The following is a 27556-nucleotide window of genomic DNA, read 5'->3' on the forward strand; positions in this document are numbered from 1 at the left end:
GTTTGTAGAAGTTATAAAAATAAACACAAGTCTGAAGGAACACAACAGGGTTTAAAACTGAGTGACACCACTCTTTCTGTGCCCAGAACAAGGAAGACAGGAAACCATAGTGATTTTAAAAAAACTGTTTGGTTCAGTTCATCTGTCCCATTTGCTGAGGATGAATATTTCCGATTAAGAAATATAATGCACAGATGACATCACTCAGACCCCTCTTACCACCTGCCAGAAGCCAACAAGCCACTCTTCTGGTTATCCACTGAGCAATAACTCATTCCTTAACACAATTCCCTATGCAATGTAGGAAAATGGTATCTGTCTAAAGTACTACTGTTTCCTAGTGAAGACCAGGAAGGGAACCCCACTTCCTGAATAGGCAGGAGAGAACAGAAAACAGTTCCAAATCAGAACAGCTTTGGACAAGAGTGGAGCCATGTCAGAATCTCCTGAGTCCTGAAGGAAGTGTGTGTGTCAGCGTGGGGACAGACACAGAAATCAATCCGGCTAGACGTGGTGACTTGTTGATGATCAGCAAACTAGCTGAATAAACAGAACAGACACATGGAGGGTAAGCTCTCTGAGGACTCTCCTGAAATGTTCTCTCCAGCCAGGGAACTCAGAACAACAGAGAACAAGCAAGAGGTTAGTAACAGAAGCACTGTGCCCCAAAGAGGACAAAGTCAAAGCCTTGGCTTTCCAACAGTACGGAAGTAGGGCTCTTTTGCTATGGCCATGATCTCAGCCTTTGAGGATGGGAAAACCATCTCTATCTTGCTACCACCCCTGGAAATACAGTGTATTTTCCTGGAAGCAGAAGTTTCCTGCCTCTTTCAGCCCTGTGGCTATTAGAGAGCTAAGATTTAATACTCATCAAACTGAATACTTAGCATATTCCAGGCCCTGGGTTCTATCTCCAGTACAACAATAACAACAACAACAACAACAACAAAAAGATGGGTGAGGAAAGCACTGAATGAATGACAAGAATCTCTCTTTAGGACTGGAATAAATGTGTACATGTAGCAAGACAACATGAGGTTATTCCTCAGGTCCCATCTATCATGCTTTTTGAGACAAGTTCTCTCACTGATCTGGAGCTCACCAATTAGGTTAAACAGGCCAGAGAGCTTCAGGGACCTGCCTGTCTCTGTCTCCAGGTGCTGAGGTTACAAGGGCACAACCATGCCAGGGTTTTATGGCAGCCTGGCAATCAGATGGCATGGCAGGCACTATACTGACATTTCTTCAGGCCAAAGATGAAAAAGAATAAGGGATAGGGGAAAGGGGAAGGGTCAAGGGTATGGGAGAAAAAAGGAGAAGAACAGAGAAGAGGGGACGGGAGCACAAGCTACTCTTTCAGAGGTCCCGAGTTCAAATCTCAGCAACTACATGGTGGCTCATAACCTTCTGTTATGGAATCCAATACCCTCTTCTGGTGTGCATGAAATCAGGGTACTCATATACATTAAATAAATAAATAAATAAATAAATAAATAAATAAATAAATAAATAAATAAATAAGGGCTGGCGAGATGGCTCAGTGGGTAAGAGCACTGACTGCTCTTCTAAATGTCCTGAGTTCAAATCCCAGCAACCACATGGTGTCTCACAACCACCCATAATGAGATCTGACGTCCTCTTCTGGTGTGTCAGAAGAAAGTTACAGTGTACTTATGTATAATAATAAATAAATCTTTAAAAATAAATAAATAAATAAATAAATCTTTAAAAATTAAAAAAAAAAAAGAAGAGAGAGGAAGAAACATTTTTCTGTATATTTGAATGTCTCTAAGTGGTATGTGTGCCATGTGTGTAAAGATCCCCTTGGAGACCAGAAGAAGGCATAAGATAAGATCTCCTGGAGCTGGAGCTACAATTAGTTGTGAACCACCTGATGTGAGTGCTAGGAACTGAACTTGAGTTCTCTGAGAGAACAGCAAATGCCATTAATGAGCTATCTCTTCAGCCTTAACCATAAAAAAACAATGCAAACCTGTTCAGAATACCCACTCTGCATGGCAAACACAAAGAAAATTCTTTGCACTCAAAAACATGCCTTCTAACAATACCGCCTCCATTCCTAGACAATGCTATTAGCATCTCCTATTTATTGTAGTTTTTAAGACAATATCCAGGCAATTTGTTCTCAGTAGCAAATTTTTCTGAATTAATACTTTGAAAACAAAGTCTATACACATATACTAATCCCCAGGAAGCTAATACAAAGCACTTGTAATATAACAAGTTATGTGTGTCTAGGAAATGCTTAGAACTCTTACCCTTTGTGTTCCTGGAGAAGTCTGAACACTGCACAGCACTCTGGCTGCAGGCCTCTCACCTTCAGAGCTTTCATAAGGCAGTCATGCAAGCTCATTCCATTCCGCACATTGACCTGCAAACAAAATGATCATCTTGTACCAATGTAGGCTACAGCACCCTTGTAAAAATAACATTGAAATACACACACCCACATGTAAAATGGTATAGACTTATGACATACTTTTTGCAATAGTGAACACAGAGAAAAACATGTCAATATCCAAAATTAAGTACAAGCAAATACACACAGACCTGAATCAGCATTGGGAACATTATGCATCTCCTGTACTACCCTTAATTAGTTAGCTGAGGGGATAGAAGTCTATGGCATGTTAACTAGAGAAAATGCTTTTATTACAACAATACAAAGAGTAAGAATATTTTAAAGATAGGGAAACCAATATGTGTTTATGTATGTTGTATGGATTAGAAAGATATATACCTTGCTATTAACATTAGAAGGAAAGGTGCTGTTGCCAAGCCTGACAACTTAAATTCAATCCCTGAGACTAATATGGTGGAAGCACACACTAACTCCCAGAAGGTATCCATTCTCTGATCTCTACAAATGCATCATAGAACACACATGGAAGCGTGTACACACAACACACACACAGAAATAAATACATTTAAAAAATAATTTCAAGTGGTATGGTACACTCTAGTTATCTGGACTTGCAAGAGTCCATATGAGTGTACATAAGCATAAGCTTTAGAAGGTTAAAACATGGCGACCTGCCGGCCCCTACTCGGACTGAGCAGTCAACCCCGCTGTCCCAAGCACCGTGCAGGTCCTTTTAGAGTCGCCCACGAAGAAGGTAGTTCAACAACTCCAGCTGGAGGTCAGACTCAACCGAGTGAAGGCTGCAGACTTGAAACAGTTCTGTCTGCAGAATGTTCAACATGACCCTCTGCTGACTGGAGTGTCTTCAAGTACAAATCCCTTTAGACGCCAGAAAGTCAGCTCCTTTTTGTAGTCCTATATCTTGAGGTTTCTCAAACCACTTTTCATGAACCAGTGAATACTCACGAGAACTAAGTTTGAAGTCTGTACAAAAGCTTCTCTTTAACACGTGTCATAATACACTATCTTCTACTTGTCAGTCCTTAACATCTACCTCTCTGAATTTCATGGATTTCTGTTTCACAAGGTTTAACTATTTTATATACACCAGCTGTAGCATACAATAAAGCGGTGTATTAAAAAAAAAAAAAAAAAAAAAAAAAAGAAGGTAAAACACATGAGATGAGCCTACTTTCAATAAAATGGAGAGGTGATCTCCCTAACAAGTTTCAAGGTAGTGAGGGTAAGTAGGAAGTGGAGAATCAGAGTTCCTGCTTGACTTTAGTGGCAGACCAATGTGTACCAGATAGCCTAGGCAGTATGTGCCCCAGGCAGTCCTAATCCATGATTCAAAAGCTTGGTTGCTATTTTTGGAGGTACATTGCAAAGTATCTGTACCCACAGCATTGAAATACTGAATAAAATCTTAAATAGTTTAGAAATTTTAGGTTCAAAGCCTAGGAAATGAATTTTTTAAAAAATGGGAGTCAACAGAACCAGCAGGGATGATTTGAAGAAGCTATGAACTGCCTGCATGGAACCCTACTGTGGCTGACTGTAAAACTCTGTCAAACAATCTCTGTCCTTTTCAACCACTCTTTTCTAGCTGGTTTGAGATGGAGATGAATCTTCAGAAGCAAGGCAGAGGTGTTTAGCCTCAAAACAGACCACACCATCTGGATACAAAGTGGAGACAAAGCTAGTAGGCAGAAGTAAGAAAAAACTTAAGGAATGACAATTCACCTGTCTTTCACATAGCCTTATTTTGATATTACTGGTCACTAACAGGGACTAAGCTGGCCAGTCACCAATCTCTGAAGAATAGATATGTTAGTAAGAGAGAACTACACCAAAATTTGAGGGTATAGGACACACAATCTAGGGGTAACAGGAGTCAGAAAGAAAAATCTCTGAAAGGATCAATTATGTCAGAGGAAAGAAAAAGGGGTTTCTAAGCTATAAAAGCTCCTCCTTGGCTGTGGATGAGGCCAACTGATTCTTCAAGTTTATACACCTTGTTTTTCACAGGGGTACTAAGGGAAAGAACTGGGGAACTAGACAGGGACAGAAGTCACCCATACTTGTAAATCATGATGCCTATTTAAACAACTAACATTCTTCTTTTTTTAAGATTTAGTTATTTATTTTATGTATATGAATACACTGTAGCTGTACAGATAGTTGTGAGCCTGCACATGGTTGCTGGGAATTGAATTTAGGACCTCTGCTCACTCTGGTAAACCCCCGCTTGCTCAGTCCTTGCTCTCTCCAGCCCAAAGATTTATTTATTATTATAAATAAGTACACTGTAGCTGTCTTAAGACACACCAGAAGAGGGCATCAGATCTCATTACAGATGGTTGTGAGCCACCATGTGGTTGCTGGGATTTGAACTCAGGACCTCTGGAAAAGCTGTCAGTGCTCTTACCTGCTGAGCTATCTCACCAGCCCAACAATTAACATTCTTTAAGTTTCTATTGTTTCATGGTGGCTTGTATCTATTCCCAACATTTAAGAGTCTTAAACAGATGGCTGCTTTGAATTTAAGTCCAGCATGAACTACAGGGTTAGACTCTGTCTAGAAAAAAGATCCTTGGACATACCAAACTAGTTCAGACAAACGTTATCTGGGATTTGTATCAAAACAAATGAAAAGGTGTGGGTGGAAACAGACAAAAAGAACTGCTATGATCAGCCAAGGGTAAGCCAGGTGATGAACATACCAGAGCTGTTACTGTAATCTCTTTACTTTCATAGGTATTTAGCCTTATAACATCTTACTAGTGTGTAGCAAAACGAGGCAAACATGCCTGCACTAGATATCTGAGCTATAAAGACATGAAAAAAAGACAGCACAGTGCTCACACACTGACAGACATGCACCTATACTGCAGAGCTAGATAGCTCTTTATCTATTCTCTACTCCACTGATATCCTCAGATGTAGCCAGCATGGGAAGCAGCCAAGGGGTTTGTAAAAGAAACTCCCTAGCCCCCTGTACCAGGAACCTGTGTCTATGCCTGCTTGCCAGGTGGCTGGTTGTAAGGGCAGCAGTTCTCAGCTCTAGTAATTGTCCAGTAACAATGAAAAGAAGCAGCCAGAAAGACGTACATGTTTAAAAAACAAAATGACAAGAAACATTAAAAGATTACTCTTCTTATAAAGACGGTTATTCTTCTGAAATCATTTCAGTTAAGACACATCCTCAGTCTGTTTCTTCTACCTGCCATGAATGCACACTGTGATTAGTTCAACGGTGTCTCATTGAACTGTAAAAAGAGAAATCCTATGAAGCCACTCTAGGATGGGGGGAGTGCCGGCTGCCCGAGGGCACTGGCTGCCAAAAGACACTTTCCACTACTAGCTTTCTCAGAGAAAGGTGGTCCATCCTTTCCCAAAGAAATAGAAGAAACTGTGCAGGAGAGATGGCTCAGTGGTTAAGAGCACTGACTGCTCTTCCAGACGTCCTGAGTTCAATTCTAGCAACCACATGGTGGCTCACACCATCTATAATGGGATCGGATGCCCTCTTCTGGTGTGTCTGAAGAGAGCTACAGTGTACTAATAATAAATAAATAAATAAATAAATAAATAAATAAATAAATAAATCTTCTAAAAAAAAAGAAATAGAAGAAACTAACATTTGCTATAGGCTTCCCATAAGCCTCAGGAGATATCAAACTCCCAACTACCTGCTATGTTCCAACAAAGGCTGTCAAAAATTACACAGGCCAGGCAGTGTTGGAGCACGCCTTTAGTCCCAGCACTTGGAAGGCAGAAGCAGGTGGATTTCTGAGTTCGAGGCCAGCCTGGTCTACAGAGTGAGTTCCAGGACAGCCAGGGCTGCACAGAGAAACCCTGTCTTGAAAAAACAAAAAACAACAACAACAACAAAAAAGGATTACACAGATGAATAAAAAACTCAGGGATATTATACTACTGTTGGCTTCTCTTTTTGTTGTTAGAGGGGTTTATTATTCTAAGTATGTGGGGTGGAGGCACATGTACATAAATGCATGTGCACTGTAACAGAGGCTACAGATGTAATATCCCCTGGAGCAGGAGGGTGTGGGCTGCTTAACTGGGGTGCTGCTAGTTGAACTCCAGGACCCTCTTAACTGTATAGCCATCTCTGCAGCCTCAATGGCTCTTAGTTTGTAACATCTACAAATGGACCTGAAACAAGTATTAAATCTGGTCCTAAATGCAGTGTTCAGCAACATGAAGAATAACTCCATTATTTATGAAATGCTGAATTATCTTGTCATGTGATACACCTTCGAACAGAATCCATTCTCATCTTAAAATAGCCCTTTTTACTCTTTTAGTATTAAAATGACCTTGATTGTTGTATAAAGCAATACTAACAAGGGAAGATCTTCTTTTTCACCCCTGGAGAAATAAGCTAAAAAGAGCTGCTGGCTATTCAGAATTGCTGCAGGTTGGTAGAAGCATGACATGTAGAGTTAGGAGAGCTGACACATACAGCACCAGTTATGAGCTCACAGGCATAAGCAGCCACTGTAGTTCTAAAGAGGGAAGGTATTAGGAGAGTCGGAATATTGTACTACAGAAGTGCAACAAGGGTAGAGAAAGGGTATCTTCAGTTAAGAACAAAGGCCAGGTTCCCAGGCTCTTACAGGTTTAGGGGAAGCGGGAGGTTCCATGTGACCTAGCCAACATGGTCCTGTCTTGGAGGAATACCCTAGACAACCTACAACTCAAAAGTTCTGGATCCAGGGAAGGGAGCACAAGCTAGAAGGTCTATGATATAATATTGGCACTACAGATTTGTTTCTGAAATACCTGATCTGTGAGTCTGGACTCCAGAGTGGGAAAGTAGATGGTTAAATAGAGTCTTCTACTCAGTCTGAAAGGAGAAGCACCAGCCAGCACTGCTAACGGGCACAAACACTGTGTCCCTAATCTTATGGTAGCTGCTCAGCAACCACCTTCTTAAAAAAAAAAGAAAATTAATTTATTTTGAATCTCATACTAAGCTGCCCATGAACCCTGAGAACACTAAGTAGCCCAGATAAGCCTCAAACTTAAGATCATTCTTCCTCGGCACCAACCCAGCAGCTCGCAGCCATCTATAACTTCAGCTCTAGAGAAGTCAAGGTCCTCTTCTGGCTTTCACAGGCACTGCATGTACATGGCACACTGACATACACTCAGGTACAAACTACACAAACAAAATAAATAAGGATGAAGGGATCAACTAGAAAAACCAGAGGGGACTATTAGAAGAAAACCAAGAAAGCTCTGGCTGGCCTTCCAATCTTAGAGCTTAAGGAACAAACAGATGTTATATACTGTGCTCCACAGACATGGGAGGCAAGGATGGACAAGTTTTAAATTTAGGTTTAAACAAGATTTGACAAAGACCAATATAACTTCACTTTTCTGTTTCAGCCAAACAGGTTTTTGCTTTTAAAGTTCAGAACAGTTAAGGGTTTTGAGCAGTGGGTCCTTAAAAAATAATGGGGTTTTGTGTCAGAAAATCCTGTTGACAACATCTGGTTCCAACATGAACCTGTCACTGATTCCATAGAGAAAATGCAAAAATATTTTGTGCCCTGAGAAGAGACAAGGCAGGAGTTTCTTCTTAAGCAACCTAAAAGTCTGTCTTGGTATAAAACAACAAAATATTCTTTTCCTAGGACATGGAGACATGGCCTAATAGTTAAAAGCACTGGCTTTTCTTCTAGAGCAACCACATTCAATTCCCAGCACCACATGGCAGCTCATAACTGTTTGTAACTCCAGGTCCAGGTAATCCAATGTCCTCTTCTAGCCCCTAAGGGCACTGAACACACTGGCACACAGACATGCATGGCAGCAAACACCCATCCACATAAAACAAAAACTAACGTTTTTTTTTTCAAAATTAAAAATCTAGGGCTGGAGAAATGGCTCAGTGGTTAAGAGCACTGACTGCTCTTCTGAAGGTCCTGAGTTCAAATCCCAACAACTACATGGTGGCTCACAGCCACCCGTAATGATATATGATGCCCTCTTCTGGAGTGTCTGATGACAGTAACAGTATACTTACATATAATAAATAAATAAATCTTTAAAAAAAAATCTAGACTTTTTTCCTAAAGTAAAATAACCCAGAAATTTTTATTTTCCTCATATTTAATTGCAATTTCAAAAATTAAGTCAATACCTTGCATTCACAAAAGAATGTCTTTTTTCCCCCTTCTTTAATTAGTTTTAATTAGCTTGGAAACTAAAAGAAGAAGAAAAAAACTTCTCAAAAAAAGGGCTAAGAACTGGCAAGATGGACATAGGCAGCCGCTGCTAAGCCTGACAGTCTGAGTTCAATCCCCAAGGCCCATGTAGTAATGAAAGAGGAGAATCTCCTCATACAAGTTGTTCTCTGACCTCTATGTCATACTGTAGTAGCATACGCATGCAAGCACCATACACGCACGAACACACGTAAAATTAATAAATACAATTTTTAAAATGTTTCAAAAGAAAAAATAGTAACAGAATTATCCTCTCCTCCTCACCCAAAAATCAGGATGCAGAAAAAAAGCTTTGTGGACAACGTTTGAACACAGTAGGAAGTGTGAGCACAACAGTGATTTTGTTTGTTTGTTTGTTTGTTTGTTTTTGAGACAGGGTTTCTCTGTGTAGCCCTAGCTGTCCTGGAACTCACTCTGTAGACCAGATTGGCCTCGAATTCAGAAATCCCTCTGCCTCTTCCTCTCAAGTGCTGGGATTAAAGTGCTGGGTGGCGTGCGCCACCACCACCCGGCCCCAGAACAGTGATTTAATAAAATAAATCTGAGGGACTGAGGAAATGGCTCAGCAGTTAAGAGCACCAGCTATTCTTTCAGAGGTCCTGAGTTTGATTTCCAGCATCCACATGGTGGCTCACAACCATCTGTAATAGGATTTGATTCCCTCTTCTGGTATGCATGACAACAGAACACTTATATATAGAGAGAGAGAGAGAGAAAAAAAAAATAGGGCTTTTTCAAAATAAAAGTAAATCTGCATTTGAGGGAGGAAAAAACAATTAACAGAGGAGATTCTCCTATCTATAAACTGGACAGTACAGCACAGTCTCCAAGGGCAAGAGAACTACATTTTCTAGGGTCACATACCACAGTCCTTTGCTTATTCGGCAAGAAAACCCGGATAGTATTGCTTGTCTTAGAAGAATCCGTGAGTTTGCCATCATCTGAGGCCCGGCGCTGATAGCCAAACTGCTGAACAATTGTAGGGGAGATGCAGCTGGAGCCATCAAACACCGCATCTTTGAGTCCAAAACCATTGCTGATAGTCTTCCAAGCTCCCTGTATGTGCTCCATTGATGCAATTTGAACAATACTTATACCTGAAAGACAAATAATTATAATTCTAGAAGAAAAATATTTAATCCAAGAACACAATACAGAAAGTTGTGAAAACAGTGGTTTATGGCTTTTTGTAATCTGTGAGCAAGTTAGTTAGGAAAGAAATATAGTGGTATATTTCCATAAAATGAGAGAAAAGGAGACCAAAAATCAAAGCAAACCTAGAACATAAGCCAGGATTACCAGGCTTCTAGTCCAATTTTTCATATGTATTTATTTTCTTTGATTACAATGTATGCATAAACTGGGTCATCATCTCTGTCCATAAGCAATATATTTTAAACTCTTAAAAATTAGGCACTGAGTCATAGGGGGTCCTGCCTCCAAGAGAAGCAGAAAACTTAATTCCCAGGATACACTGTTGGTACCATATATGTTTGTTTGTTTATTATATGAGTACACTGTACCTGTCTTCAGACGCACCAGAAGAGGGCGTCAGATCTCATTACAGGTGGTTGTGAGCCACCATGTGGTTGCTGGGATTTGAACTCAGGACCTTCAGAAGAGCAGTCAGTGCTCTTACCCGCTGACCATTTCTGCAACCCCTATGTTTATTTTATGCATAAACTTTCTCATTTGTATAAGAACTTCAGCTTTTAAATCTTCCTTCTCCTCTTTCTCTTTAAACCAGAGAAATCACCCTAGATGCCCCAAACTCCCAGATTCCATATCTACTTACAAAGTCTATGAATTTTCCATTGTAATATTCAGGGTTCAGTTTGGATGCAGAACCAAAGCGGCAGACTGTTCACTTAAACCATCATACTCTGATGTTTTAACTATGTAACATGCCCCAGGCATAAGGACTAAGAATGCCCAGACACTTTCAAGTCAGCAAGGAGATAAAGTAATGGTTCTTCTCCTCTAAAAAACTATGAGGTTAACAAAGAATCTCCCTTTGAGCCTTCTATCAGACACTTCTTTTGTCTATCCAGCAGGAGCTAGAATTCAGAATAGAGCTCTATTGTAAGGCGGGATACAGAGCATGCATGCACACATATATATATGCACACATAGCACATACAAAAATGTATGTATACACATATGCCCCATGCCTATTATCCACCTTAATATGTACAGTTAGATACTATGTAGAACTGACATCTCATCTAAAGCAGAGAAAATTCTTACAACATACTTCTGAGTGTCCAGGCTAAGATACACACTTGAACAGCTCTGAGTCTATAGCTCTTACTGTCTCACATACAGTCCTGACACACAAATCATTTAATCAGAGATGAAATGGCATAGAATTAAAGAAAATTGTAACCTACACCTAGTTTTCAACCAGAACTTTCTTTTTTTTTTCTTTTCGAGACAGGGTTTCTCTGTGTAGCCCTGGCTATCCTGGAACTCACTTTGTAGACCAGGCTGGCCTCGAACTCAGAAATCCACCTGCCTCTGCCTCCCAAGTGCTGGGATTAAAGGCATGCACCACCACCGCCCGGCCAACCAGAACTTTCTACCTGACTACCTACTATGTGCTAAACTCTAAGCCCAGAAAAAGAAATTGGGGATTAACTGCAACCAAACTCCTGTGCCACATATGGGGGTCCACAGCCATAGATTCGACCAATTGTAAATCAAAATTGTGTGTGTGTGTGTGTGTGTGTCTACCCTGAATATATGCAGACTTCTTTTTTGTCACTGTGTGGTTGTCTGCATAACATTTACACTGGATTAGCAATCCTGGGTTCTCTGGGTGAAGTGGATTTACATCAGAGATATATGCAGGGCCCATGCAAATACTATGTCCTCTACATGAGGGACCTGAGCAAATGCATACTGTGATATAGCGGTGCAGGAAGAAAGCCCAGCAGGCACAATGGGACATCTGTAACCTTAATTCAAAGCCAGGAAAGCAGAGTAGATTTACAGAGTTACTCAAGATCACTATGTGGTATTATAAATCTTGGTACAACCTTTCTGGAGGAAAATGAGAATGTACCACCGATTAAAATTCTGACATCTTAGGGGTTGATCACCAAAAGCAATCTCCAAACAACAGCTCATCATGTCACCCCCTTGCTGAAAACTCAGAATAAAATCTAAACTCCTTAACCAGGCCTCTAAGACTGTTTTCAGAACATGCCAGTCATACTGGTAATGGTGGACACACTTTTAATCCTAACACTTGGAAGGCAGAGACAGGTGATACTCTGTATGAGGCCATCCTGGTCTAAAATATCCAGTTCCTAGACAGCCAGGGCTAAATAGTGAAACCCTGTGTTAACAAGAAAACAAACAAACCCACTAGAATATGCCAGTATTCATACCTCAGAATTTCTTATTCCCTTTACCCAAAAGGATGAAAACCCCAGAAACAGTCAAGATGGCCCTTTCACTACCTGTCTCTACCAAGACAGTGTTTTAAAGAGTCCTTACCTCACACTCCAGCCAAAAGTCTATTCCCCTTACCCCAGCAAACAAACCTGATTAATTCTTAGTGTGACATTTATTATTACAGAGACTGTTTATAAATGTCTGCTCTGTGAGCAGAGCTCACTGGTATATTCTTAGTACTTGGACCAGTACCTGCAACACAAAGGCACCTAACCCAAAGCTTTGTGTAATTCTATGAGTTTTCAGTTATTCCATTGCTTTGGTACACTAAATTTTCATTCTTCTCACAGTAACTATTAGTTATTATATGACCTTACTTATCATTGTGATTTGATTTTAAAGTGGAAGAAGTCTACTCACCAATCATGATAACTATAACTCCTATGATTATTTTGAATCAACCAACATTAGCTATCAACTGAAATTAAAAAACTAATCAAAATCAAGCATTAATCCCAGCACAGGGAGGCAGAGGCAGGCAGATCTCTGCAAGTAAGCCAGTCTGATCTACATAGGAGTTCCAGGACAGCCAGGGCTCTGTACAGAGACCCTGACTCAAAAACAAAACAAAACAAAACAAAAACAGGAGAAGAGGGAAAAAGAAAAGAGAAGGATCATGAAGAGGAGAAAAAGGAGCAGGAAGAGGAACAGAAGCAGGAGGAAAGGAAAAGGAAAAATAACAGCAGTGGTTCTAAGTCTATAACATTAAATATTAAAACGTCCTAAGAAAATTGCTATAAAATACAACATAAAGTTACAGTCACAAGCAGGTTCCATTTAAAAAAAAACAAAAACACAGAAATATTGGGTAGAAGAGATGGTTCAAAGGTTAAGAGTAAAAGTAAGCACTGCCCTTGTAGAGGACCCAAGCCATGAAGTAAATAAGCAGTCTGCTGACACCTGCGGAAGGGATTGTTAGAGCAATAAAATTACACACAGCTCTTCTCCTTTCCAGCCATTGATGGAGTTTAATTCTTTGTAACTTCTGACCAAAGCAAGAATCACAGACTGCACCTTCTCACACTCCAAAAAACATTATTTCTTTTTGTTTTTCCAAAGATCAGAGAGACAGAAGCCTACCATTAGATATATACCCACCCTAAAAGAAGATTGTCCAAGGGCACTACAGAAGTCGGCAGATGGCAGAGTATTTCAGATTTACAGTAAAAATGACGCCATCTACTCCGTACACATGCAGTAGGAAAAGACTGTGGTACACTGCCGTGTGGGCAATCACCCCAGAAAAGCCACCAGCACAAGTTAACAGCTGAAGGGGGGCGGGGATTCTGGAACCGAAAGACAAAAGCCTAGGGAAAAAAGGAAAAACACAAGGACATACAAATGAGTAGTCTCATATACAATTCTCACTAAAACTAGGTGAAAAGTTATTCTGTCTTTTCTTACATTTTAAAATTAGATTTTGGATGATTTTTATGTTAAGAAAGGCCTTTCAGTTTGTTCAACTGACTAGTCAATAGACAGATATTTTTTGTTATCCCTTTCTGGGAGTGGGGGGTGGGCTAGAGGCAGGTAAATACAGAAAACAAGGGATGTATTACTGCTTCATCTCACTCAGAAGTACCAAACATTTTTCAAATTTACACAGGATAAAGTCACAGACTGATAAAAGTAGCCAACACTATCAGGTGTAACTTTTCTTTCTTTCCTTCCACCCACACAGCACACTCCAGATAGGAAAGCACTCTACCACCAAGCCACATCCCCAGCCCTGTAACCTGCCTAAGAATCGCATTAGTAGGTCTATTTTTGGTATTAACTTAAAATTTTTAGATTACTTATGTTTATATATGCCTTTGAAAAACAGAACTGGAGAGATGCTCAGGAGGGAGAGAGAGAGGGAGAGAGAGCAAGGGAGAGAATGCGCACTCACTCTACAGACAGACAGACAGACAGACAGACAGACAGACAGACAGACAGACACCACACCAGGCCAGGTGGTAGTACAGGTCTGTATATGCCCAGCACTCCCAACACAACGCAGGAAGAAGGAGAGTTCAAGACCAGCCTGATCTACATAGCAAGACCTTGACTCCAAAAGATCCAGGCCAAAGGCGGAGGCACACAGAGCTCTAGTTATAGACCAGCATGGACTGTAAAGACAGAGCAGATGCTATTTCAACAGGCCCAGCACTTGAGCCTTGAGTCAACATATGACTGCAAACACTGGCAGCCTCCTCCCCAGCTCAGCAACCAGACTCAAAGAACATGCTTCCCCATCGTACCACAAAGTTCAGTAAAGCTCACCTGTGCTCTAGACCACAGTCAGTTCTTCATCTTGTCCTGTTAACAAAAGAGATTAACAGAGAGCTTCCAATACGAAGGACAGAGACCAAACCACATGGATGGGGACCTGAACTATATCAGATTAAGAATACATAGAATGCATCACATTTTTTTTTTATAATAAGAAAACAAGACTTCAGAAGATTTAGCCAAAGGATCAGGAATCAGAATGGCTTCAAATCTCAACACTGGAAGAAATGTCTGATACAATATGAAAGAAAACTATAAAGAAGGGTAAAAGAGAGAGCTTTTTCTAACATTCATGATTCATGAGCTTTACTGTCCATGGTTCCTTTCTGAAGGGCCTCATTATTGACATAAGTCAAGAGAAAATAACACAGGAAGCAACAGAACACTGAATATAGGAAAGAAGCAAAGGAAACTCCCAGCAGGTCAGGAGAGGGGAGTTCCTGGATGGCATGCATGTGCCAGACATAGGAACCCCCAATGACCTGAGTCCAGAAACATCAAACTACCACTAGCAATGTTTAACATACACAGTATTTCTTTTCTTTTCTTCTAAGAAAAAGAGAAAACAGCAGATAACCCACATTTAAGTTCCCATACACCTATGGTCCTGCTGACACAAGCGCAGCACAGCTCACCTCACCTCAAAGGAATGAGAGAGAATTTATTTGGAGCCAGAAAATGAGTGGCAGCAGTCCAGGAACAAGGACTTATGTGGCCTCAAATGACAAACCTCACCATAGAAGTGGCTGTAAAGGAAAGAAGTCGTTTGTCAAAGCACTGACTGAGTTCACGGGGGGATGCAAGGGGAACAGGGAGTTCTACTACAGGCTCCCAAGCCACTTTTAGTCTGGGGATGGGTAGAAGCTAAAGGTCTGTCTTCAGAGGACAGTTCAGAGGTTTTGCTTGATATTAAAATGTTTGGCCAAATATATGCTTGGACAATGAATGACTATTAAGAGGAATAAAGGAGGCCCAAGATAATTCACTCAGGACATTCTAACTCTCCACAATTAAAGAGTTCTAATTCAGCCTTCTAAAATATTCCACACAGGTATGCTTTCTGTTTTACTTTTGTTTTCTGGGAACCTAGCTCCTTAAGCTTATTATCTTCCCCATGAAGGAAGCAGTAAGGCCTGTGATGGGTTCTAAGAACTTCCTGGTGGCTAAACATGAGTGACATAATCCAACAGGGCAGCCAGCACTTCACAAAACACAGGACACACATCCCTCCTGGATGACTTTAAGGCATATGGAGCATGGCACTGACTACAACCAAGGACCTAACAGGGTCTGAGGGGGAGAAAGCCTCAGCTGGTGCTAAAAGGACTTTGTTTGCATTTCTTTAATACTTCTGAATTTCTTTCCAGCTCAAAGCCCTAGAGAAACCAGATAGCTAACTAAAGTAACACTGCTGACTTTCTTTTATAAAAACAGTATAGAAAGCATAGTATTTTATGCAACTCTTCTATAAGCTCTGCTCAATTTCCACATTCTTACAACTACTTATAACACTGCTGTTCCTTGATTTGAGGTAAAATAATAAATGTAAATAGTGAACCAGGGCCAATGAAGTGGCTCAGTGGGTAAAAGCACTTGCCATTCAAGCCTGAGTTCAATATCCAGAACCCACAGTGTAAAGTGACACATGATTCTTAGAAGTTGTCCTCTGACCTCCACATTTGAGCCATAGCAAGCACATACGCAGTTACATATCATAAACACAATAATCAAAGATAAAAATGTAAAAAGTAGTGAGGGCCAGTGAGATGCTCAGTGTGTAAAAGTATTGACATCAAGCCTGTCCTGAATTTGATCACCTCCACTTGCGCAGTTGACGATAAGAAACAACCTCATGCAGTTGACGATAAGAACCGACATCAAGCTGTCCTCTGATCTCTACATGTGCCCCATGGCACAAATACACACACTCATGCACACACAAACTCATACAAAATGAAGGAATACATAAACATACAAATTAAATTGTAAAAGCTGTTGTTGGGTGCAGTGCAGTACATTTTAAGTATAGCAGCTCACTGTTCTATTAGGTGAAAAAGGCAAAGGCTGAAGTTAGTGGAACACTACGCTAGCAGAAACGGTATCCTTTACATAAAATGACCTTGTACTTAACTGTTCCTAGAGCCCAGGAAGGCTAAAAGACAGCACTGGAGCCCCTGGAACTGGAGTTTCAGATAACTGAGTGGTGAGCTGCCAGGTGAGGACTGGTACCACACCCCAATCCTCTGCAAAACCAGCCAGTGCTCTCTTAACCTCTTAACCTCTGAGCCAGAACTACAGCCCCACCCCAGGCTTTTAAACAAACCGAATCACCATAAAATTCTAGACCTGACCTAAAGCCAGTCGGTTCACTTCCACTCTCCTGCACCCCCAGCAGTCTCTTAAACAAAACACCTAGCAGAGCCTGTCTCTGTCATCTTTCCAGCCTCAGAGCAGACATCAAGGGTCATTTCAAAAGCTGTGTGGATTCCCCTGCCCTTTTTTTTTTCTAGACAGGGGCCTCACTGTACAGCCCAGTCTAGCCCTCTCTAGCATCTAGCTCCTGAGTTCAGGGATCACACAAGTGTACCACCACAGCTGCCGGTTCACAGCCAGTCTGCAGAGCTCTCTTTCAGTAAAGTGAGATGCACAACCTACACTCCTCTTTAAAGAAACACTTACGTTCATTTAACAGACATCTCCCTCACACTCTAGTCCCAACCTTGACAAATTACAGCAGGATCAAAGCTGGAACTTGATCTTAAATGGAGATACTGAGCATAAGGTTCTTAAAAATGAAGCCGGGCGGTGGTGGCGCACGCCTTTAATCCCAGCACTTGGGAGGCAGAGGCAGGCGGATTTCTGAGTTCGAGGCCAGCCTGGTCTCCAGAGTGAGTTCCAGGACAGCCAGGGCTATACAGAGAAACCCTGTCTCGAAAAAAAAACCAAAAAAAAAAAAAAAAAATGAAAACAGACAAACTCATGAGCATGTTGGGCCATGGGTATCATCAATATACAGGTCACTATTAAAGAAGCAATAATCTCCACATTCATCTAGGGGCTTATGGGGAAAAAAGGGTTTATTTCATTTTACAGCTTATATTCCATCATCCTGGGAAGTCAGGGTAGGAACTTGAGGCAGAAATCTGGAGGCAGAAACAAAAGCTGAGGCCATAAAGAGTGCTCTTTGCTGGCTTGCTCCTTCTGGCTTGCTTTCTAACACCCCCAGGACCACCAGAGCGGGCTGGGCTCTCCCATAGTCAGTCACTAAATAAGAAAATGCGCTACAGGTTAGGAAACAGACCAATGTTATGGAAGCATTTTTCAACTGTGGCCCCCTCTTCTCATATTACTCTAGCTTGTGTCAAGGTGACAAAAAAAAAATTTAAAAAAAGAACTTAAAAATAAAAAATCAAATAACTAAAACACACTCTAATTTAAATTTTTTTGTAGAAGATGACCAGCTGATCTTAAAATTCATATGGAAACAAAAATGACACAGAGAAGCCAAAACAATCTCACTTCTGGTTTAGGTGGTGTTGTTGTTACTTTGACTCAGGATCTAGACTATGGACTAGACTGGAATTTTCAGTTTAACACAAGTTAACCTTGAACTACCTGTAACTCCAGAGGGACTCAAAATTCTCTTCTGGCCTTGAGAGCATTTGCATTCATGTGGTGCACAGAAATATACACACATACTCATAAAATAATAAATCTTTAAAAGTGATTAACTTTTAAAAAGTTATTTCACTTACCTTTAATTTTATTTATTTATATATATGGGTATTTTGTCTGAATGTATATCTGTACATCATGGGTATGCCTAGTGCCTACAGAGGCCAGAAGAGGACATCAGATCTCCTGGAACTAGAGTTACAGTGGCTGTAAGTCACCCAGTATGAGTGCTGGGAACCAAACTCTAGGTCCTCTAGAAGAGCAAGTCAGTGTTCTTAACTGCCGAGCCCTCTCTACAGCCATAACCTCTTTTTTAAAGAAAGGTCTCAAAAAAATAAAAAAATAAAAAAAATAAAAAAAAAAGAAAGGTCTCACTATATAACCCTGGCTGGTCTGGAATTTGCAATGTAGGAGACCAGGCAAGTTGCCTGCCTCTGCCTATCAAGTGCTAGGATTAAGGATATACACCACTATACCCAGAAAACTTTATTGTACATACATTTTGCCATAATTTCTTTTGTTACAGTTAACTGAATTTTTATGTCATTTTAAAAAAGCACGCTGACCATTAAAAGTGGAACATTACTAAAGTTACAGGTACTAAGTCTGAAGTTCCTAGGAGAGCTACACATCTTCAGTACCTTAGTGGCTTCTTCATTGTAACAACAAGGATGGGTGACACTGTATCAAGTCCTACTCCCAGCATGAAGTCTCAAGAAATCTGGAAACATCAATTTAAACAGAAAAAATCCTATTTTCTTTTTTTTTTTAAGATTTATTTATTATTATATCTAAGTACACTGTAGCTGTCTTCAAACACACCAGAAGAGGGCATCAGAGCTCATTACAGATGGTTGAGAGCCACCATGTGGTTGCTGGGAATTGAACTCAGAATCTTCAGAAGAATATTCAGGGCTCTTGACTGCTGAGCCCCGAAAAAATCCTATTTTCAATCTACAACATAAAACCTAATAAAATTATCCCTTAGCCTTCCAAAAGCCTGTCCAGAACAATTTTATAATCAACTAAAATTATAGGACTTCCAAGTAATTAAAAAATTTTTTATCACTTTTATTATGTGTATGGAGGATAGGATATTTGCATGTGAGTACAGGTGTCTATGGATGCCAGAGGTGGTAGATGCCCTGGAGCTGGAGTTACAAGTGGTTGTGAGCCACCTATCAAGGGTGCTGGGGCCGGGCGGTGGTGGCGCACGCCTTTAAACCCAGCACTTGGGAGGCAGAGGCAGGTGGATTTCTGAGTTCGAGGCCAGCCTGGTCTCCAGAGTGAGTGCCAGGACAGCCAGGGCTACACAGAGAAACCCTATCTCAAAAAAAAAAAAAAAAAAAAAAAAAAAAAAAAAAAAAAAAGGGTGCTGGGAACAACAAGCCTTCTGAAGTGCTGAGCTATGGCTCCAGGCCAAGTGCTTTCAATAACCTTAAAACATCAGATTCCATATCAACATTATTCCAAATAGCCAAAAGGGGGGGAAAAAAACCCAAAGTCCATTAAGTGACAAAGAGACATTATCTAAGTAACAGACTGGTAGTACTTGATTATAAAAAGTAATGAGGAGTTGGAAAGTAGGATCAAAATATACACACGCATGATATTGCCAAAGATTAAATAAAAGTACTTTTTAAAAACAACAAAAAAAAAGGAATGAAATGCTAGTAGAGAAGCCCCTTATCCGGTGGGTGTATATTTCAAGACCTCAGTAATGCCAGGGTCCACAGCTAGTACTTAATAAGCTCTAGTCAGCACCCCAACACCCAGTTGTCAGGCAGGATGGCCACGTCTCTGGACTGGAACAAGTCTCTTACCCCTTCGCGGCACAGATGTCTACAGCTTACACACTTCTTTTCTTAGGCTTCTTATTGCTTCTCTTCAGCTTATCCTCTTGCAAAATGAGCCGTTATCAAGTAAAAAAATGGGTAGTGTGAGTACCAGTCTGCAATACCACACAGATGGTCTGATAATAAGATAGCAACTATGTGACTGGAGGGAAGCATATAGATCTAGCACAGGTATGCTGAACCAGGAGATGACTCATATCCCAGGCAGGGCAGAAAAGATGGTGTGAGATTTCCTCATGCTACCCCAAGTGGCATACAATTAAAAACTCAAGAACTGTTCATTTCTAACTGTCCAGCTAATATTTTAAAAATGCACCTAGCACAGTTATGTTCTTAAATAATAGAAAAATACTGGGAAAAGCAAAACAGGACAAAAATGTCAGTCCATTTTCAGTTGTTACAATAGAACATGAGACATAATTTGTAAAGAAGCTTATTTTGGCTCATGGTCTGGAGGCTAGAAAGCCAACAGTGTGTCAGTGTCTGCTTAGCGTCTGCTCAGGGCCTTTGCTTCAGCTCAATGCCAAAGGCAGTATATGCCAAAGAGACAAAGCACTGGACCTTCATGCTTTAAAACAGTCATTCTTGAGGGGCTGGAGAGAGGGCTCAAGCCTCAGGCTGCTCTTCTAGAGGACCTGAGTTCAGTTCTTAGCACCCAAATGGCAGTGAACAACCATCTGTATCTCTGGTTCTAGGGGATCTGATGCCTTCTTCTGGCTCCCATGGACACCAGGCATGTACATGGTGCACAGACACACACACAGGCAAAACACACATATAAATAAAATTTATATAAATAGTAATTTATTTATTTGCTTACTTACTTTTTTGGTTTTTCGAGACAGGGTTTCTCTATATAGCTGTGGCTGTCCTGGAACTCACTCTGTAGACCAGGCTGCCCTCGAACTCAGAAATCCGCCTGCCTCTGCCTCCCAAGTGCTGGGATTAAAGGCGTGCGCCACCACTGCCCAGCTTTAGTAAATAGTAATTTTTTAAAGTCACTCTTACGGTAATGAACCCAGACCAGCAAAAGATAACTCCTATTCAGCAATTACATTTTGGCATGAGTTTTGGTTGGAACAAAGCAAGTACAGAGCACAGTGAGGGAGACAGCACTGCACATGTGAAAACACAGGAATGTTAGACACTGGGCTAAGCCAAAGTTCCAATACTGACTCTATTCATACAAGTCTCCAAATTGGCAAATACATATAAATAGTATGATAATGTGCCCATAGTCCCTTCTCAGAAAGCTAAGGACAGAAGACTACCTGGAAGCTCTAAGTGTGAAGCCAGCTAGATAAAGCAAGATAAAGATAAGAGAAAGAAAGAGAACTATAAGAAAAGGGGAAACAGAAGCAAAGAACAAGTAAAAGGCAGATTAGTGGTTCCCTAATGCCAGTTTTATTTTGGGGGTGATAAAAACATTTTACAATTCACTAAGTGAGAGCTGGAACAATGGCTAAGGAGTTAAGATCCAGCCTTTGCCAGACAGCTCACAACTGCCAGTTCCAGGAGATCTTATGTCATCATACACACACACACAAATACACATCACACATTTTTTTAAGTACTTTTAAAATTTTTGTTGCCTGGCGGTGGTGGCATATGCCTTTAATCCCAGCACTTGGGAGGCAGAGACAGATTTCTGAGTTCAAGGCCAGCCTGGTCTACAGAGTGAGTTCCAGGACAGCCAGGGCTATACAGAGAAACCCTGTCTTGAAAAAACAAAAACAAACAAAAAAATTGTTAAGGTGATAGGTATACTAAAATCTATGTATTATAAACATTGCACAATGGTACATACTTCTAATCCCAGCTAACAGTGGAGGCAAGACAATCAGAAGTTCAAAGTCACACTAAGACTACATAGTAAATTCAAGGTCAGCCTCAGACACACTAATAAATAAATAAAGGAATCCTATGTATCAATAATCTTAAGTGAGTATTACAAGGAGCTATGGCTTGAATCTGAACTCTCAGAAGATCCTTGAAGAGTGCAGTATTCTAAAACACAAGGAGGGGACAGGCATCATTGGAGGGCTGAGAAAAAGGTTCAGTGGATAAAGTGTTTGTAACATATGTATAAGAACCTGAGTTAGAATTCCCAGCACCCATATTAAGGCCAGACCGGTGTGGCAGCACATCTGTAATCTGAGCACTCAGGATAGAGCAAAGGGATCCCAGGAGAACAAGCTGGCTAGCTAGACTGACCAATGTGCCAGCTCAAGGTTGAGTTAGAGACTCTTGCTTCAATATATAAAATGAAGCCGGGCAGTGGTGGCACACGCCTTTAATCCCAGCACTTGGGAGGCAGAGGCAGGCAGATTTCTGAGTTTGAGGCCAGCCTGATCTACAGAGTGAGTTCCAGGACAGCCAGGGCTACACAGAGAAACCCTGTCTCGGAAAAAAAAAAAAAATTATATATATATATATATGATGAAGAATAATCAAGGAAGACTTGATATCACATGTACCCACAAATCTGTACATGCACCTGAACATGCCATACAAATCCATACAAAGTAAACACATGTGTCTTTCACTCACTCACACACACACACACACACACACACATACACCCTCTTCCTGTTTCCCTGATCAAATCACTGTACTCTACTATTCCCTTCTCTATTGCTTTCCCAATTGCAGAACTTTTTATTTTTATTTTCATGGCTCCCAGTAACAGTTGCTTTCCAGGTAAGCAATTCATCAAGAAAACAGTGGTGAATTATTGTTGGTCATGCGTGTGTGCGTGTGTGATTTAAATGAAAATTTATCATCTAGGCTGACGATGCTACTACTTCCAAGAATCAAAGATCAAGTAAAAACCCCCAAGGCAAGCATGAGAAGCCATCTTTTGAGTTGTTGGTCAAGACTGTCCAACAGACTCCCAAAATATTAGAAGCTACTGCCCTTAGTTACACACCCCCACCCCAGGGGTGAAAATTAAGTTGCTACTGCTGAAGATGCCATGCATGATACAGGGCCCAAGACTTCTGAGGTGAAACTGACCTAAATGCTTCCTATCTCAAGCATGGTATCAGAAGGCACCATGCAAGCTGGGAAGCAACCAATAGTCCTACCCAGCTAAGATGCCTATGAACCACAACAATGACCAGCCTGGCATCAGATGCCCTGGAATTGGAGTTACAAGCAGTTTAGAGCTGTGATATGGATGCTGGAAAATGAACCCAGGTCTTCTGCAAGTGCAGCAAGTGCTCTAAACTCCTGAGCCATCACTCTAGCTCCCTATTTCTTTTCATGTCACCTGCCTACCCACTGTATTTAAGAGTGTTAAACTTCCAACAGGCCTGTAAGATCTATTTCCTTGAATAACAAATGTGGCCATCTGGGCAGTTCAGCAATCATCAGAACCACTATTCACCACTATTCATTGATGTGCCATACATGCTATGAAGTTATACTCAGACCTGGAACCCTAACAACTATGAAGAAACTACAAAACCAGCAGAGTAACTTTTGGCTGGCAATGAACTCAAGTCCAGTTTATCAAACAAACTGCAAACAGAAGCCCCCATTAACAGTTAATACTGTGTAGGGTGGTGGTGGCACATGCCTTTAATCCCAGCACTTGGGAGGCAGAGGCAGGCGAATTTCTGAGTTTGAGGCCAGCCTGGTCTACAGAGTGAGTTCCAGGACAGCCAGGGCTTTATAGAGAAACACTGTCCTTGTGAGAAATTCCAAGCTAAGGACAGCCTGGAAATAAATTAGGATATATTGAAACGTTGTCCTGGCCAGGGAACCATATAAGCCTGGTTTTCACTTTGTGCAGGGGCACTTAGACTAGAACTAGAACTTAGATGGACTAGGACTTAGATTCATTCATTCAGATTCAAGCTTCAAGCCTCATGCAGTCCGCAGCCCACCCCCAACCCCCACCCACCCCACCCCCGAGCCCCACCCCGAGCACTTGGGCGGGGGCGGGGGTGGGGGTGGAATGCAGCACCTGTCCAGAAGTGGCTGCTTTAGACTGCTTTAGACCCAGTGGGTTCCAGATGGCCTCAGATGTATCTCAACTGCTGAGCTGCCAGATTTTTCATCTCTCTTTTGCAATGACTGTAAAATTCTGATGCCATTTTTAAGAAATACATTCAGATCCTGTACTTCCAAAAAAGAGAGAGAGAGAAACACTGTCTCGAAAAAAAAACCCCAAAAAAAGAAAAAGAAAACAGTTAATATTGCAATAAGACAGAATTACAGTTAGTTTAAGGATCTTAACTGGTTTTATTATTTTTGTTAATGCAATTGGACAAAATAATAGGTTTCACAGTGGTATTTTCACATATGCATATAATCTATTCAATGCAGAGGATTATGAGTAACTTTCATTTTGGTTTGTTTTAGGTTGTGATTTTAGTTTTTAGATTTTTGTTTTGTTTGAGAAAGTCTACGTAGCCTTGCCTGGTCTTGAACTCAATGTAGTCCTGACTGGCCCTGACCTTTGAGCAACCATTCAGCCTCAGCCTCCCAAGTGTTGGTATTACAATTATGTGCCACCTCCAAGTGGCATTGCAGCTAAGACCCAGTGTTTTAGTTATTGTTCTATTTCTGTGATGAGACACTATGACCAAGGCTACTTATAAAAGAAAGCACTTGCCAGGCAGTAGTGGCGCACGCCTTTAATCCCAGCACTTGGGAGGCAGAGGCAGACGGATTTCTGAGTTTGAGGCCAATCTGGTCTACAGAGTGAGTTCCAGGGCAGCCAGGGCTACACAGAGAAACCCTGTCTCAAAAAACCAAAAAAGAAAAAAAAGAAAAAGAAAGAAAGGGAAAAAAAAGATAAGAGAAGAAAAGAAAAGAAAGCACTTAACTGGGAACTTGCTTTCAGCTTCAAAGGGTTAGTTGATAACTACCATTGTAAAATAGTGGCAGGCAGGCAGGCATGGCTCTGGAGCAGTAGCTAAGAGCTTACTTATATCCTGATCCACAGGCAGTAGACAGAAAGAGAATGGGCCTGGTATCCTGCTTTAAACCCTAAAAGCCCACCCCCCGATGACATACCTCCTCCTCTTCATCCTTCTGGGGTTTGGGGTTGTTATTGCTGTTGCTTGGGCTTTTGGGGTTTTGTTTTTAAAGACGGTTTCTTTGTGTATCCCTGGCTGTCCTGAAACTAGCTCTGTAGACCAGGCTAGACTAGAACTCACAGAGATCACCTTCCTGTGCCTCCCGAGTGCTAGTATTAAAGGCAAGTGCCACTACTGCATAGCTCATTCTTCTTAAACAGTCCACCTAGTTCCTAGTTCAATTAGGAACCAAAAATTCTAATATATAATATATAAGCCAATGGGAGCCATTCAAACTACCACACCCTGGAAATAATGAGCTTTTAAACTATGATTCTAAAATTTGGCAACATCTCACTCTACAAGACAGGATACATGTTTTAATCAGCTAAGCAAAAATTAGGTTTAAAGATATTAAAAGGTAATATAAGAAGTCTGGGGGCTCAGTCATATGCTTGAGGATATGAGTCTTTTTTTTTAAAAGGTTATTTATTAATTATATGTAAGTATATTGTAGCTGTCTTCAAACACTCCATAAGAGGGAGTCAGATCTCGTTACATACAGATGGTTGTGAGCCACCATGTGGTTGCTGGGATTTGAACTCAGGACCTTTGGAAGTGCAGTCAGTGCTCTTAACCGCTGAGCCATCTCTCCAGCTCCGAGGATCTGAGACTTACTCATAGCATCCATGTGCTTTATGCACGCCCCTTTAATCCAGAAGATGTCTGAGGTTAGATGGCCAGCCAATCTAACCTTGCCAACTCCAATTCAATGAGAGACCTGTCTAAAAGAATAAAGTGAGACTGGCAGCACAGCTAAGTAAAAGCACAAGCCACCAAACCTAATGACCTGAGTTCTGTCTCTGGATCCCATATGGCACAAGAACTATCACAAGTTGGCTAAGGTAGAATGTTGGACCACATCTTCAATGGCAACACTCAGAAGGCAGAGGCAGAAGGGTTTCTTTGAGACCAGGGATACACAGTGTGAGACCTTGTCTCAAAAATTAAAAAAATAAAAAGTTTTTGGAAAGCAACTGAGGATATACAATCCCACCCCGTCATTTACAAACACACATGACTGAGTATACCTATGTAAGTGCACACACACATGGAAAAATGAAACCTAAAGAAGGAAGAAATAGAAAAGCAGACAGTTGCCTGAGTTTATTTTCCTTATAAGATCAGTAATACAGACAGGCACTTGGGAGGCAGAGACAGGCAAATCTATACAATGAAGTCTTCCTTCTGCTGGCTTAGATAAACTGGCCCCTCTGACTGGCCCATTAAGGAGTTCAGCTGATTAGCAGCATCTGGCACATCTATCTTCTGTGGTCTTGTGCAAGAAGCTAGTCCAAAACAATGGTCTTCTGTGAGTTTTATTAACTAGTACCCAACTGAAAGGCTGGAGAGATTGCTCAGTTGATAAAGCACTTGTTACTTGAGTATCAGGACATCAATCTGGATTTTTAGCACCAGTAAAAGGCTGGGTGTAACAATTTATCTACAATCCTACCACTGGAGAGACAGCAACATGCAGATCCCTGAAACTCACATAGCCAAATCAATGAGGCTCTAAGATCAGCAAAAGACTTGGTCTCAAAAATAAGGTGACTAGCCGGGCGGTGGTGGTGCACTCCTTTAATCCCAGCACTTGGGAGGCAGAGGCAGGAGGATTTCTGAGTTCGAGGCCAGCCTGGTCTACAGAGTAAGTTCCAGGACAGCCAGGGCTACGTGGAGAAACCCTGTCTCGAAAAACCAAAAAAAATAAATAAATAAGGTGACTAGTAACTGAGCAAGACACCGGACATCAATCTCTGATGGAAATACTCACCATACATACAGTACACATACAGTATACACACAGACACACACACACACATACACACACACACACACACACACACACACACACCCTCACATCATCCAACTGAAGCCATTAGGGAAGCTCTACTGTGCAAAAGAATTCCAAAGTCTGATTTTCTACATATGATTGGCACATCCCTTCATAGTTTCTCAAATTATAAATAGAACCAAGCACCTGAATTCAATTCCCAGCACTGCCCTACTATCAAGAAGGAAAGAAAGAAGGGGGGGGGGAGGAAGGAAGGAGGAAAGAAAGGAAGAAAGAAAGAAAGAAAGAAAGATAGATAGATTGATAGATAGATAGATTTTACTTGTCAAAAATCAGTTGGCTAGCTGGGTGGTGGTAGCATGCACCTTTAATCCCAGCACTCAGGCACCTCCCAGCAGAGGCAGGTGGATCTCTGTATGAAATCAGCCTAGTCTACAGAGTGAGTTCTAGGACAGCCAGTGCTACACAGAGAAATGTTATCTCAAAAGACCAATAAATAAATAAATAAATAAATAAATAACTGTTGGCTGCAAGAATTTCAAATTCAAGCCAACAGGGGCTCTGTATGTTAGGCAAATACTCTATCACTGAGTTACATCCTTAGTTTCCAAAAACTCTGCAAGAGAAATAATGTGCATTCACATTATACACACATTATTACACATGCACCCATGGTGGGAGGCTCATGATTGATCACCTGTAACTTCAGTTCCTGAGAGATTTGATGCCTTTGCCTTCTTATGGACATCAGTCCTCAGTTATACCTACAC

General features: G+C 41.1%; 1 protein-coding gene across 7 annotated transcripts in view; it reads right to left on the minus strand.

Annotated features, from left to right (window-relative positions):
* Raf1 (Raf-1 proto-oncogene, serine/threonine kinase) overlaps nt 1-27556 on the minus strand; it is a 60348-nt gene that overhangs the window by 16392 nt on the left and 16400 nt on the right. For 3 of the 7 annotated variants that reach the window (XM_031383009.1, XM_031383013.1, XM_031383008.1), the window contains exons 2-3: nt 9505-9737; nt 2280-2392 (exon numbers count right to left, since the gene is read on the minus strand). In XM_031383009.1, the coding sequence (XP_031238869.1) occupies nt 2280-2392; nt 9505-9711 (320 nt within the window). In that variant the 5' untranslated portion in view covers nt 9712-9737. Of the gene's footprint in view, nt 1-2279; nt 2393-9504; nt 9738-13197; nt 13407-14364; nt 14401-27556 lie in introns of those variants that run through there. The other 4 variants (XM_031383015.1, XM_031383014.1, XM_031383010.1 and 1 more) reach the window with 3 other exon arrangements.

Source organism: Mastomys coucha, unplaced genomic scaffold (genome assembly GCF_008632895.1).
Source record: "Mastomys coucha isolate ucsf_1 unplaced genomic scaffold, UCSF_Mcou_1 pScaffold20, whole genome shotgun sequence".
NCBI classification, from domain to species: Eukaryota; Metazoa; Chordata; class Mammalia; order Rodentia; family Muridae; genus Mastomys; species Mastomys coucha.